Raw genomic sequence first — 16315 nt, forward strand, 5'->3', positions numbered from 1 at the left:
TTGGCAAACCATGTATAAACCGAATCAAATATCAATGCCTTTTAACAACATTACAACACAACTGATCTCAGTCTCCATAACAAAACTGAACCCTTCATATCAAGATATACAACTAATATATTATGTGCTTATTTACAATGCATATGAAAATACAAAAATGTTATAATGAATTAAAAACAGTTACAAAGCAATCGACCTTAAGCAGCATCAGGTACCGAAACAATTGCTGTACAAATTATACAACTTGAGCTAAGGCTAAAACAAGGTATCAGTTCACAGGTTGTTTAATTAGTTCCATATCTGCATGGCTTACTTTTATAGTGACAAAACATGAAAATACAGGGTGAATTTTCACATTTGCCAACCAATTCTTAACAAATTTTAGCAAGAGAACCAATCATGTTTTAGTCTCACCAATGTGTGCTAACAATGATAAAATATGTACTGTTTAACTTTTATAGCAGTGGGGAAAAGTGAGTTGAACAGATTAGGATAAACCAGAACTGATAATTGACAAAGAAGGGATTGATATGTCAACAACCGTAGCTAGCCTTGGTTTTACTATTCATGCCAGCAGTAAATATTTCTTGTTAATTTCTACTGGTCTACTGGCATGAAAACAACTGTCCAAAGAGCCAGATTTTGAAAAACAACATCAAACTAAATTATCAGCAGTGTCATGTGCTTAAGACATTCTTGAAAGAACATATATTAATATTTCAAACACATATTCATATCAATTTGCATTCATGTAGCAAATTATACATTATGTTTCTGTCATGTAGATGAAGATCTACTCTAAAAATAAGATAAAAGTAATATTATTTTGATTTGAAGCTTGAAAATAAAATCTATTGTCATATTTGGTTCCAATCTGTTTTGAGTAATAAATTGTCACCTTGACAACAGAACAAAATAGAAATTGTCTTCATCAAAACATTTGATTATTCTGCTCTGAACGGTATTTCAGTGTACAGCTGTAAACTTAATGTGGGAAGAGACCCAAACTCATCAAACTCTCAGCCAAAGAAAACAAAATATCACAACCAGTTGGTAGTATTTCCATTGAATAACTGATTTCCCCCAAAATGTTTTGACCTTTTAGATACTGAGTGTACAGAGCAATTTCATCACTACACATAGAATGACAACAGAAGTAGTATTTCCATTATATACTGAGGGAAACAAGTAAGGGAACACCACTTCATGCCAGTGTTACTTTATTTATTCTCAGATTTCCTCCCACAGCACTATTCTAAGCAGCTGATGAAAACTGAAAAATATACAGGAACCCTTGAATTCTCCTGTGTTCCTATATTTGTTTCTCTCAGTAGATGTCTGCCAACTGAAGAAAAGAATATTACTTTGGTGAACAAGAATCCAATCATGCTGATGTACAATAGAAATATTCATTTTCCAAACGAATCTCTCGTGCTTATGTTAAATCTGTACAAAAGTGCTTCAGGGTGCTTGTCAAACAAATATATTACAGCAAATGTCTCTGTCATACAGTGTCATACTTCATGTGGTGACACATTATTCTGATTGATGACAAGTATTACCTATAACTAATGCAACTAAAAAAATATAAATGCCTTGAACATGTAGATAAGTCAGAATTATTACCAAGTGACCTCTAGTGTTACCATTTCACTTTTTTTTACCTGGAAGGGGAGATAACACAAAAACGTAACAGATTGATGACACCCGGTGTTAGCTAAAAAGGTAAGCATGCGAGTAAGTTGGGTTTTATGTCACTTTTAAGCAATATTCCAGCAATATCACGGCAGAGCACATCAGAAATGGGCTTCACACATTGTGCCCTTGTGGGGAATTGACCCCGGGGCTTCGGCGTGAGGCGTGACGAGCGGACTACCCGACTACCATGGGTAAGCATGTCCAAGTCAACTTGAAGCACCAACCACAAACACAATTTGTATTGAAAGGTGATTGATTGTTGCCTGATTCCCAACAGGAGTACACCTGCCATGAGACAATCAAGTGATGGACCAGAATATCCAGTGACACTACCACATTTAGTGATTTTGTTTAAACTAAAACAAAGATATGTCAAAAGGATTTGAATTACATGTTGCATTCAAACTTATCCACAAGTTAATTGATGTTTATGATGTTGATCACTGGATTGTCTGGTTCAGACTCGATCATTTACAGGCCGCTGCATATAGCTGAAATATTGAAAGTTTGCAAACATGAATAAATTTTTAAATCTCAGTCCTCCACAATTCCAGAAGGAAACAGAGAAATGGCAGTATCATTAATTATGAACAGCATATACCAAAGATATACGCAACACATTTGCATGCATCACATTGATGCCATTTGTCTGACAAAGATACATAAAAATGATGACAAAGACTTGCTCAATAATTCCCCTAAGAGATGGGTAATTTCTAAAAATGTTTCACATTTATGATGTTTCCAAACCTGAAACTAAGACAAGACCAAAACCAATAAAAATTAAACTGTTCCAGAAATGCAAATATTTTCAACACTTCAGCTTCTACCAATCGATGACACACAGTTCATCTTGAAGGAATGTCAGACATCTGTGACAAATTAGGTAACTATTATTTTCTTGGTGTAAGTATTTATACAACAACAACACATTCTTAATGATTCATACCAAGCTCTGAGATTCATTCACTATGTTCAAATCCAAAGGCAATTTTTGCACACAGGCAATTTACCATGTGATTGTTTTACCCTTAAAATGTGTTTTAGAAGAAAGGAAAGTAGCATTATATTTGTACTTACTTTCTGAATTGATGACTGGACGGTTTCAGAAAAGAAATTGTAACCATATTAACCAAACTGATAAAAATCCTCAATGAATATTACTTTCACCACAGCCTGTGCACTATTACATATCACAAAAGGTTGACTAAATATTCCAGCATTAAAACCCACCATTGTATCTTATTCTGTAATCACCTGAATACCCAATCACAGAAAATATGTTTCCCAAACAAATAGATACTCAAATGTCTATGTATCTGTTAATTACCAAAATGCCTTTGGTCAATGATTCCCACATGTTATACCATTTTCCCACTAAGATAATACAGTGCATATTAAAATGGACATTTGTATATCAACAACGCAGGTTAACCTGTTGCTGTTGACAGACCTTATAAACATGGTAGCATACAACTTTCTGTAAAACAACCTGAGATAATGGAATTAACCTCTGTCAACACTCCACCAGAGCTCCCAAACGATGAAACAGCCAAATCTTCCACGGTATCTACCAGCAAATCTAAAATGGCTGCCTCAAAAACCAACATAGTGCCCTCCAAATCCAATATGGCTGTCAACAATTCCCACAAGGCTGCCAATGGATTTACATATCAACGTGCGGCATAGGAGCTTCTTTTCTTCTTCCTGAAAATCAAATTTCAACAAATTACTATCTGTCTCAGAAGATGCTGATAAAATCCTGATGAAATGACACGTTGAAATCACTGTTAACTAAACACAACTTTGATTGGTGTTTCTGATGGTTGTTCAAGTTTGTTTTTATTAAATTTCTCTAAAAGATGTTTTGCTCCTTATGTGGAAGAACATGTCAGCAATATTCCAGCTATCTCACTGCAAATTAAAGTCTGCACCAGTAAAACTTGTCATGCAAGCAAAAGCATCGAGTCACACCAACATGATACGATGACATGCTTTTGGTCACAGGATCTGAACACAGATCTCCAATTCAGTATCTGTTACAAGCAATCCTTCGTATACACCTGACTCAGCAATATTCCAGCTATATGGTGACAGTCTGTAAATAATAGAATCTGGACCAGACAATCCAGTGATCAACAGTATGAGCATCGATTGACGCAATTTTGATACAGTGACATGTGTCAACCAAGTCAGGGAGCTTGACCACCCAATTCCATTAGTCGCATCTTACAACAAGCATGGGTTACTGAACATCAATTCTAACCCTGATCTTCACGGGTTCAATCTTTCATAACATCCCCATAGGAGATGATGATGACTATTGAAAAACTTATAAATAATAAAACATTACACAACTAGTGACACAAATAAAGTAAGTAAGCCAGTGAAGCCAGATTTTACTCAACAAAAGAGTAAACACCAGGCCATAGAAAACAGCTATTGGGTGCATGATCAGTAGTGATTATGTACGATTCACAAACAGAGCAAAATCACATGTTCACAACTATCACATCTAAATCACAAACCAATTCTAAAAAACTTAAAATATTCCCAAAAACTAACGAAAACTGACACTGAACTAGATTTCAGCTTCAGCAAGTGGCCATGATTACAAGGTGGATATAGCTGCATGTTAATTCAATTGACTGGATCAAGACACGTTTCCTGAACTATATTCTGCACTGCCCAAACATTTAAATACCATTGTTTTGTATAATGACACAGAAAGCTATGGATCGAGTTGTGTGTTATCATGACCTGTTTACTCAAAAACATTAATCTCCTAACAGCTAAAACTTTATTTCATATTTCATAATTATGTATCTTCTGCTGGCAAAAAGTAAATAAGCTTGATCCAGTCGAAGAAGAACTGCAGGTGATATATGAATATATACTGACAGAACTAAGCATGCAATAAATACATTGATGCTATGTATATCTTAAAGTTAAACACATCCTATAAACACCAAATATTTCACTACATGTATTCCTGAACCTTTGTGTTTTATGAAGTAGAATGATTCCCTTCTAATTTTTGACAGTAGGGTTCTTAAATCCACTGAATTCTTAGTTGAGCCGAACAATTCTGTTACCCTTATCATGAGCTATATTCCACACTGTTAGAGAACAACAGCATGCTTTCTACCAAAACACACAGCAAAACCACCTGATCTGGAAGACGGATTTTCTGACCAGGAGCGTTTTTCTTGGAACTTATCATGCTAATTACAACACTTGAGAAAAGTTGAGTCACATTATGCAAAATAGCTAGCGGAAATGTGCCACTTCAATGAGTTGGGTTGAGCATTTTTTTGAACAAGTTGGTCATTCAAAGCATTTCAGCTTCGAGTCCAAAGGAATGCAGATTGTGGACAATGACCAACAATATGAAAGTTAGGTAATGTTGACAAACCTAGGGTCATGATAAATCTGGGATTAGAACCTTGCTCAATAAATCCTAACAGTTATCTAAGATCCACAACTCTGCTCTAAGGCAACCCATGCTTTATTCTAGTTGCTGATAGGGCCTCAAGCACACTGTACCATACCCATCTGATTCAAGACCTTTGACATGTCAAGTAAATGCTTTAACCACAAGGTCAAATCATAGGAGTAAAACCCTATATCACTGGGGGTGTTTAGTTCTCAAAACTAAACAAACTTCCATGGTATGACATGTGACAGCATATGGTGAAGTGAGGTATGGGGTGAGGTGAGGTGAGGTGAGGTGAAATGGGGTTTAACGGGGTTTAACGTCGTACTTAAGAATATTTCACTCATATGACGACATGCATGCATGTGTATGTGTGGCTGCTTCTACTAGCCCAGACTCAAGCTGGTTTTATAGTGCTAGCTCACTGAGATATCATGCCGCAGTGAAGTATGAATACCCCAGTCAGACACATTATACTGACTCCGAGCCGACCAGTCCTTGTTATACCCATTAATGCCGAGAGCCAGGCAGGGACTAACAAGTACCATATTTTAACATCTTTTGGCATAACACGGTCGGGGATCAAACCGGCAACATTCCGCTCTCCGGGCCTCCACTATACCACGGAGTTGGTCCAATAAGGTGTGGAGATGGTATGGTATGGTATGGTATGGTATGGTGAGGTGAGGTGAAATTGGGTTTAACGTCGTGCTTAAGAATATTTTGCTCATATGACGATGTGCATGCGTGTGTATGTGTATGTGCGGCTGCTTGTACAAGCCCAGACTTAAGCTGGTTTTATAGTGCTATCCCACTGAGATACCATGCCGCAGTGAAGCATGAATACCCCATGGTATGGTATGGTATGGTGATGACATACGAAAGGATATGAAATGGTGATGAGGTTTGGTGATGAGATGACATGACAGGATATGATATGGTGTAGAGGTCGGGTGAAAAATTATGACAGGGTATGGTATGGCATAGCATTAGGCTGTGATACGGTGAGAAGGGATATGACAGGGTAGAATATGATGATAATATGTCATGGTGTCATGACAGGACCTCAAGAACAGTCGTGGTGTGATGATATGATAAAAGGGTATGGATGAGTGAGTGAGTTAAAATTTAAAATCACGTTGGCATTATTTTAACCATGTTGGGACTGGGGATGTGGATGATAAAGAGACATGTTGTGACGAAAGTGAACAAGTGCCCTGATTTGGTTATTTCACTGCTTGTAAACTTGACTTGGGAAGAAAACACACAGTCATGGAGGACAATCACGACTTTGGTGATACCAAAGAGCTTGGTTACACTGATTACAGGGTACCACAAGACGCTAGAATCCTGGGCCTAGATTTTCTAAGCTTTCTTAGAGCTAAGATAGTCGTAAGTTACTGTTAATGTATGGCACTTACGACTATCTTAGCTCTAAGAGGCCTTCGAAAATCAAGCCCTGCCTGTGACAGTGCAGACAGCATCCATCTTCCGAGTATTCAGTTGTACTGATTTTATGGTTTTGACATAGGTGGATAGATGTTCATCGCCAGGATCAAAATTGACGTGATTTGAACTAGTATCTAAGGAATCCTGGTAGCAAAGGGAGACAACTGTAACCCATGCACTCTTTGCTGATAAACAACTGAAATGGTGAGATATTTCTTAAAAGTTTCAAATGTACATGAACACCCTGAAATCTTAACAGATTCCTTCTGGTTAATTAAACCAATTAATTACAATTTGTAAATAATCACTGAATTGGGACTACCACACAACATACATGCCCAGCAACACCTATAATGAAAATAAATGAACTCAAATAAACTCAAATAATGCACAACACAATGGTCCAGACGGTTTAACCAGCTTTTATATGGGGATCATCTCAAATGTCTTCAGTAAACTGCCAGACTTAAGTTCTTTCATATTAGGTGGATGAGTGAGTGAGTTTAGTTTTACGACGCTTTTATCAATATTCCAGCAATAGATGAAGTCTCAATTACATTGTTTGATTTCTAATTTCTTTAAACATATATCATGGCGATATTACATGCTCAAGGCAGTAATGTGTGTCATAAAAACTTATGTCGAAGCAACCATTTTTGTGTCTCCAGTTTCTACTCCTTCCTGCACAAATTTAAAAATCAAATGTCAAATGTTTATAAATGACAATGAGACCAAATTGTAATTAAAGGAAGGACTTCAAACACAAACGCTGCCGTGTGTAGTTTTTCTCCTGTCAAACTGCTGAATTGTATTGCTCTTAATCGGAGAATGTGTGAGAAGTGAGTGAGTGGGTATGGTTTTAAGCCGCTTTTAGCAATATTACAGCAATATCGTGGCGGGGGACACCAGAAATGGGCTTCACATCTAAATCGGAGAAAGACCATCTTACTATTCACTGCATTTATCATGTGAGTGGTAAAACGAAGATGAAATCAGCTTAATCTTGCAGTTGCCTGAACTATTGAGATGTCCGTTGAGTAATGGAAGTTACACAGCAGATACAGTTACCAGAAGCACAAACTAGCGAGTGTTAGTAGAGATGGTTAAATACTTGGAGACGCTGTTATTTGCAAGACAACAGTTAGACATGGAGCGAGCACAATATGTTTACAACATGCGTCAGAAAACAGGTAGTCATACTCATGCTTGTCTTGCTCACTGCGTCTTGCCTACTCAGAAAAATCTTTTGTACTTTTGAAAAATCTTTTGCATTCACTTGGTCAGCAGCTGCTGTAATTAACCTCAGTTTGTTAACACTGTGGTATAGTACAGTTTCTTTTAGGCCTTGTCTGATGTTTATGCTGACAAATAAATGAATGAGCCTGAACTAAGGATAGTAAGTTACCACTAAAATAAGTTTAAAAATTAAAGTTTAAAACAACTCTGAACTGGATTTCAGTTGTGTCACAGAGGGCTCTTAGTCCACTTATCTTAATGCATGAGTAAGGCTCAACATAGTGCAGGTCACTCGAAACGTGTTCGTGATCATAATCTGGATGATTAAGATAGTGATTTGAATTTTATGCCGCTTTTAGCAATATTCCAGCAATATCACGGCGGGGACACCAGAAATGGGCTTCACACATTGTACCCATGTGGGGAATCGAACCCGGGTCTTTGGCATGACTTGCAAACACTTTCACCTCTAGGCTACCCCACAGCCCTTAATCAGGATGAACTGTGTACTGCCACAACTAAGGGATACAACTCTAAACAATCAACAGATATAGCTTTGACCTGAATCACTCGTCCTCTAATAATTCCATGTATTACTGGATCAGGTCAATGTAGGGAGCTCATGTAAATCATTTAAATATTTTTGGTATCATTGAAATGGGCAGCTGTGGAAAATGAGGGGTAGCAATGTAACGGCTGTGTAAGCAGATATACTGGTTCTTAAATACTAAAAGCAACATTCTGGGATTGAAAGTTTCTTATAGCATATGATAGGAAACATTAGTTCTGTATTTTCAAAAATGTAGAAAGCATATTAACTGAATATTACAGTACACATCAGACAAGACCTAAATCAAACACTTAAAAACATAGCTCATTATTTAGAATAGAAAATAAATGATAATGAAACACAAATGTGAAATCCTTTTGAGACTGTGAGTATGCACAAAAGAGAACAAGACAACAGAGTGTGTCCCTTGTGAGCGTGGGAGCACCTGTAGCAGAGACGACTGACATCAGACGTCCATTTGCTCCTGCAGTGTGTCCTTGTCTGCTGTGTCATCCATCTCATACTTATCTACATTGTCATCATTATATTGTTCCTCATCTTCCTCCTCCTCCTCCTCTGAAATAACACCCCCACACCTGGTTAGTACCAGAACACACAGCGGCTGTGTAATTAACATCCACCTTCTGTTACTTAAAACCTATACCTCTTCTTATACTTGTACTCATCTCACTTCCAGCACAAAGGGTTCAACTATCTTCACTGATTCCTGTATGCATCAATATATAATTACCCTGCCCCCACCCATTACACACATACACACTGCCATATTGTAGCCCTTTGGACACACACATTCCGGCTAGAAATAATCTTCAGCAACCCAGGCTTGTTGTCAGAGGTGATGTATGGGATTGTGTGGTTAGGCTTGGTGATGCATGTCATATTCTAATATGATCAATGATCACTGGATTGTCTGGTCCAGATTTGATTATTTACAGACTGCTGGAATATAGCTGGAATAATGCTGAGTGCTGCAGTATTGTTGCCTGACGTAACAGAGTCACACACTTACACACTTACACACTGAAGCACTGACAAATCATCGCTGTGAACACATACATGCATAATGGCAGATTAAGCCATATACTCTGATATGTTGTTGCATGATATGATACAATGCAGCCATTTAGCAGGACATAATAATGCTGCCACATGTATACAGCCATACATACATTATACCTACCTGACTGGCAGAATATAGCGGACATGCTTACACATTGTGGCCAAGACAATACATTGCCGTACATAATGTCCTTTTGTAGTCTACCCTACTACAATATAAATATTCAGCTTGATAAATAATAACCCTGATACAATATTGCAATCCACACTTACACAATGTAACATTGATAAATTGTAGCCCTACCTGGCCCGACAATACAGTCACACACTCACACACAGTGTAGCCCTGTACCAAAACAATATAGCCATAGATTCTTGCTCATTGTACTCCTGAAACAATATAGCCATTGCTCATTGTATTCAAGATAACAATGAAACAATAAGCCATACACCCTTGCTCATTGTAGTCCTTAAACAATACACTCTTACACATTGTAGTCCTGAAACAATATAGCCATACACCCTTGCACATTGTAGTCCTGAAACAATATTGCCATAGTCCTTACACACACTCTTACAGTCATATAGTACACACACACAATTACACCCTTGCTCATTTGTATACACTCCCAACACAATATAGCATACACACTTTTACACTGCATCCCTGACACAATATAGTCATATCATACACAATTATACACTGTGTCTCTGACATAAAACACTGATATATCCTAGTCCTACCAGGCCTGACACAAAACTGCCACACTTTCACACACTGTAGTTGAGATCAAACACAACATTACCATACACAGTGATTAGTTTCACACATTGTTGATATTTAAAGCCCTGAACCACCACAGCACAAATGCTCAACACTTTTAAATGCAACACAGTACTGAAATTCTCAGTGATGTTTCATATCACTGTCATCCTGCACATCTAGTCAGTGAATGAGTTAAAACTATACACCACTTTCAGCAATATTCCAGCAATATCATGGTCTGGGGCATCAAAATGGGCTTTACACATTAGCCCATGTGAGGAATTGAACCTGGCAATCATAAGCGAATGCTTAAACCACAAAGCTAGTCCATCGTAGCCTACCCCACCCCCTCCTACTTACACATCCATCTTCGACTCAAACAATTATGGGTACAGTTACTGTGGGGTTTTTCTCTTGCAAGGAAGTTCATGGATTCGTGATAGTGACAGTATGTCTTCACACATCACAATGCATCTGGGTTATTGGTTAAGATTTTGGAAACTTGGTACAAATTCTCTTGTAAAAACAAGTGCCTGGTGAAGCTCAAGCAAAAACATCTGAAGCATTTTTACAAAAAAGAGAAGCACAGGTCTAGACAGTTCCAAAGGACCACTGGGAATACTTCATTAATATCACAGACATTTCTCCACAACATCACTGACGTACAGCTGTGAAGCATGAAAGTCGAGGAATCTTATTAATAATCATTATGATCAAAACATTTAGGACCAGTCATCGATTCCATGGTGTGCATGCATGTCCAACAGGTTTTTAATGCACTGAGAAACAGAAAGTAATGACCCTCCCCTTAATGCTTGTCATATATATATATATTACCCTTCCCGTGTCAGAGTACATTTTTCGTGCCCTCCCTGAAAGACATAATTCAAAAGCACTTATATTATGTCATTATTCATTATCATATGTCACTTTTTGCATGACCCTCCCCCAAAAATGTGCATGAATTCTCAAGTTTGTCAAATTTTTTGTTGACCCTCACAATTCCACAACCTCCAGCAAAATGTCTGATCCCTTGAGATGTAATTAAAATAACCGCTGTTACTTCCCAAAAACATCAAGGGATTAATGCTGATCAGTATCTCCTCAATTTCTGGTGAGATGCCAACACGGGAGGCTAGCTCACCTGCATCATGGTGCCGACACACTGAATGTAAGTGTGGGATTCAAACTCACGACTATTAGATTCTGACAGGTGCTTTGTGGTGGGTTACACCATGTGACCAATGTACCCTTAATATATGGATAACACTGAGTGAGTGATTTTAGTCTTATGACGCACTCAGCAATACTTCAGCTATATGGCGGCGGTCTGTAAATAATCAAGTCTGGACAAGACAATCCAGTGATCAACAGCATTAGCATCGATCTACGCAATTGGGATACGATGACATGGGTCAACGTAGTCAGTGAGCCTGACAACCCGATCCCGTTAGTCGTCTCTTGCGACAAGCATGGGTTACTGAAGATCAAATCTTATCCGGATCTTCATGAGTCAAATGGATAAGACCTAAGGCCATGTTCAGATTGACCCAGTCCTTTTGATTCATCCAAGGTGTTCTCTTTTATTCTTATTAACAGTTTTTCATTTGCAAGACATGAGAGGAATATCACACACTCTCACAAGTTGGAGACATCTGGATCAGATTCATGGGATTGGGAGTTAGACCTGAGAATAGTGACTCTGGCATAGCTATGTTCCACATTCCCTTTTGGTCAAAAAGATGTGTCTTACTTGGTTCACTGAAAGGAAGTCTGATATGAAACAAAGATTCCCAGGTGCACAGATTTCTGGTTTACTACAGAGTGAGATAGTTGACTAGCGAAACAGCAGAAACATATGCACAAATTTAGCCTTCCTCTACACCCAGTTAAAAAAGCAATACCTCACACCCTAACCATAAACCATAAAGCCTGGTTGGATATTCATCGGAAAGTAGCTGTTGTTGGCTGGCAAAAATTACCTGACACTTTAGTATAGTTTCATGCCATTTTTAGCAATGTTCCAGCATTATTACATTGGTGGAAAACAGAAATTATCTTCACTCAATGTAACATGTTAAGAAGATACCTTGCCAGCGAAACAAAAAGCACTCCAGTTCCTGTCCATGTTATGGCAGGTAATGTAAAATAGCCAAAAAACACACTGAACATGAATACCTAATTTCTATCTACTTTGACCTACTGATAGAGTCTGAACATACATTTAAGGGCACTTGCTGCTCATAAGGGAAACTACACTGCTGGTTTCTGTATGGGTTAATTTTATCCTACCAGTCAATTCTCACAAGGGTAGATAACTCTGCTTTCATCAAAGGGACAAGAGATGTCAATGACAAACAAAATACACTGACTTGCTGTCTATATTTAAAACAAAAGAACTAAAGAGTATAAAAGATTTAACATAGCATGGCATTAAATTTGCTGAAAAACTCCTAAAACAAAGACAAAAAACACTATTTGATCTTGTGAGAAGACCATAACTTATAGTGACAATAATGGCAGCAATATAGGGATTACTGTATATTCTTACACCATATTACATAAGCAGCAACTACAACTACAGCAACATCATCATCACCCACCTTCTCCTTCCACCTGCACATCACCATCCTGAAACAACAAGGACAGTACATCATTTCTCACATTTAAACCCTGACATGCATAGGATCATTGGGCCACCATGCGTAATGCAATGATGTAATGTGTCAAATAGAATTGTCATTCAGTTTTCTTGGAAACATTAAACAAAATTTCCATTTCATCATGGCATGCTTGCTTAATGTGGTATGAAGTGAGTGAGTGAGTATGGTTTTACACCACTTATCCCGGCAGGGATCACAAGAAATGGGCTTCACACATTGTACCCATGTGGGGAATCGAACCCGGGTCTTCGGCATGACGAGCCAACGCTTTAACCTCTAGGCTACCCCACTGCTCCAAATGTGGTATGAAAGCAGGTTGGGGATGTTTAACACTCAAGCAAAACCCACTGTCACAGGTATATGCGGAGATTGATGCATTTGTGTGGTGTGCCGTAGGGTGGTGTGGTGACATGATGTGGTGTGCCGTGTTATGGTGAGAAGTGGCGTGGTGGAACGTGGGGTAGGTGACGTGTATGCATTAGAAATGGAATATCCTGCATTAATTAATGAAACAAAAGCTTGTAAAAAATGTATATACCATAAATACCTTGCCCATGTTCTTTCCAAGACCAAAGTTTGGGATCATCATTTGCCCTTGACCCTGAGGCTGGAGAGGTGGAGCCTCATTCCCAACCTGGTCAGCATCATTCCGTGGGGGAAGCTGTTGTTGTGGGATGTGTTTGTCCTCATCAAAGTTCCTATTGGGAAGCAGTGGCTCTTGGACCTACCAACACAGGATAAGAAAGGATAAGACAGGCAAAGAGTGAGTTAGTTTAGTTTTATGCCGCCGCTTTTAGCAATATTCCAGCAATATCACAGCGGGGGACACCAGAAATGGGCTTCAAACATTGTACCCATGTGGGGAATCAACCTGGATCTTCGGTGTGACGAGCAAACGCTTTAACCACAAGGCTACCCCACTGCCCCCAAATTTGAATGAAACTGAATTTCCCAACAGGAAAAGAAAAATATTAGACCTTAATTTAAGTTTTTACCAGATCCGTAGGACTTTTAAGTTGAAATTAGGGTTCCTGTAAGTGAGTTTGGTTGAATACTGATTTGAGCAGTATTTCATTTAATACTGGCATGTCTGAAAAAGTGACTGAAAAAGTTGAGAATTATTTTGGATGATAAATAGAATCTCATCCTGGTGTCCATTGATATCGAATAAATATACTACACTTGTCAATATCGACTTGCCTCACATATATAGTTACTACCTTTTATTCACCAGTGTACATATCACCAAGACCTTTGAACAGTGTATGAAATAAGGCCCGTCCGACAGCCTGAGACGGGTTAGCTTTCAGTCGAACAGTCTAGATTTAGTCATATCTTGGGGTCTGGTCTGGTTGAATCCATTTTGGAGTTACCAGCCCTGATGTCTGGCTGTGGTTTTGGCTTATTTCATACACTCCTTTGATATACAATATATCAACACTTGTCAATAAAGGTTTGCCACTTAGTGGCTATATTTTATCGACCAGTGTTGATAAAGTTCATTTCAAAATACTTGACAAAGGAATTCTTTATATTTACCTTCCTTGCAACTCTTTGTAAATGAGTGACTTAATTACCACAGGAGTGAGTTTTATGCCGCTTTTAGCAATATTCCAGCAACATCACAGCGGAGGACACCAGAAATGGGCTTCACACACTGTACCCATGTGGGGAATCGAACCCGTGTCATCAGTGTGACAAGTGGACACTATGATTTTAACCACTAGGCTACCCCACCACCACCCCTTTGTAAATGAAATGTTCATACAACATACAAAATGTCTTTAAACACATCTATAGGGGACAAAAGATCTGATATCCATGTATGTTACATCTGATGCTGATTGACTGACTGACTGACTGAGTTTGGTTTTACGCCGCTTTTAGCAATATTCCAGCAACATCACGGCGGGGGACACCAGAAATGGGCTTCACACATTGTACCCATGTGGGGATTCGAACCCGGGTCTTCGGCGTGACGAGCCAACGCTTTAACCACTAGGCTACCCCACCGCCCCTGATGCTGATTGAAATAGGCCCTGGTGACATCTGAGTGGTAAATGTAGCAACCAGTTAGATAGGCCTTGTTGTACTGCATGTCATCTTAACTCTGGATGGGAAGACCTCCTTAATATTAATCACTGGATTGTCTGGTTCAGACTTGATAATTTAATGGCTCCTGTAACTGGAATACTCCAGAGTATTTTATGCTGTGACAGTTTAAGTTGTTGCAGCTGATACTATTTCTCCACCACCTACCTGTAGATTAACTGGCCCCTCGTTCTGTATCCTGTTGTCATGGTTGAGGCCCAGCTGGTTGTCTTGAGCGTCTACCTGGGGCTTGTTGTCTCCCATAACCTGGTTGTTGAAATCAGGTTTGAAGATTTGACCCTGGTTTGCCATCACATCCGGATGAACATCCTGAAAGCCCTACACAAACCAAATACTTGTTAAACAGGGCAGATATATTAGATACCTCACATGATCTATACAAAACAACAATCACGCCAGTGCTGGAGGCAACATACCTGGCCTGGCAGCAGAGGAACACCTACAATACCACAGGAGCTGTCACAAAGGACATAGCATCAATGTAAATGTTGTCAATACCAGGGTCATGGGTCAGAGTGAGTGAATGAGTGAGTGAGTTGAGTTTTATGCCTCACTCAGCAATATTCCGGCCATATGGTGGCGGTCTGTAAATATTCAAGTTTAGGCCAGACAATCCAGTGATCAACAACATGAGCATTGATCTGCGCATTTGGGAACTGATGACATGTGTCAACCAAGCCAGCGAGCCTGACAAACCGATCCCGTTAGTCGCCTCTTACGACAAGCATGGGTTACTGGAGGTGCATTCTAACCCGGACCTTCACGGGTGCATGAGTCATAGAACTATGTATATATATATATATCAATCTAGATGTAGATTGATATTGTTTTTGACAAGGCATAACCTGATTGTATAAACTTTGATGCTATTTGTTATGTGACAAGCACCTGAGTATAAAAAACGTTGTCCATTTTCAGAACACCAGAAATGGCACCACAAACTTCTGTTGTCATCCTTAAATTGTTGTTATTTTAGTAAATCCCTTTTAACCTTTCTAATTTCACCTGCCCTTGATATAGACACACCAGACCAGGAAAACTGTGTGTGATTGATTGCTTAGAAAGGGTATGATGGTATTCCATACTGCCAATGAACTGCAATATTTTCAGCTTTGTTCAAGTGCAGTTAAATATCATTTCACATTTCCAGATTGCAACAGTAAGAAATATGGAAGTATATACAGTGAATGGCTGATATGCTTTCACACTTCCAAATAGATGTCTCTAGTTTTCTGAACATAGATCGAAACATTCAAAAACTCTTTTTTCAAATATCTCATTTTGAAAAGAGGTTTGGAAGATAATAAAAGTACCAAAAATACACT

At 38.7% G+C, this 16315-nt stretch overlaps 1 protein-coding gene across 1 annotated transcript in view; it reads right to left on the minus strand.

Annotated features, from left to right (window-relative positions):
* Positions 1–356: 356 nt before the first annotated feature.
* The window catches only part of LOC124261213 (retinitis pigmentosa 1-like 1 protein), a 56082-nt gene continuing 40123 nt past the window's right edge, over positions 357–16315 (minus strand). Inside the window, exons 20-24 of the mRNA XM_046695537.1 lie at positions 15138–15308; positions 13417–13602; positions 12819–12846; positions 8815–8945; positions 357–3405 (exon numbers count right to left, since the gene is read on the minus strand). Of these exons, the coding sequence (XP_046551493.1) occupies positions 8836–8945; positions 12819–12846; positions 13417–13602; positions 15138–15308 (495 nt within the window). The 3' untranslated portion in view covers positions 357–3405; positions 8815–8835. The remainder of the gene's footprint in view (positions 3406–8814; positions 8946–12818; positions 12847–13416; positions 13603–15137; positions 15309–16315) is intronic.

Source organism: Haliotis rubra, unplaced genomic scaffold (genome assembly GCF_003918875.1).
Source record: "Haliotis rubra isolate DU_JTF1 unplaced genomic scaffold, ASM391887v1 Scf791, whole genome shotgun sequence".
Lineage (NCBI taxonomy): Eukaryota > Metazoa > Mollusca > Gastropoda > Lepetellida > Haliotidae > Haliotis > Haliotis rubra.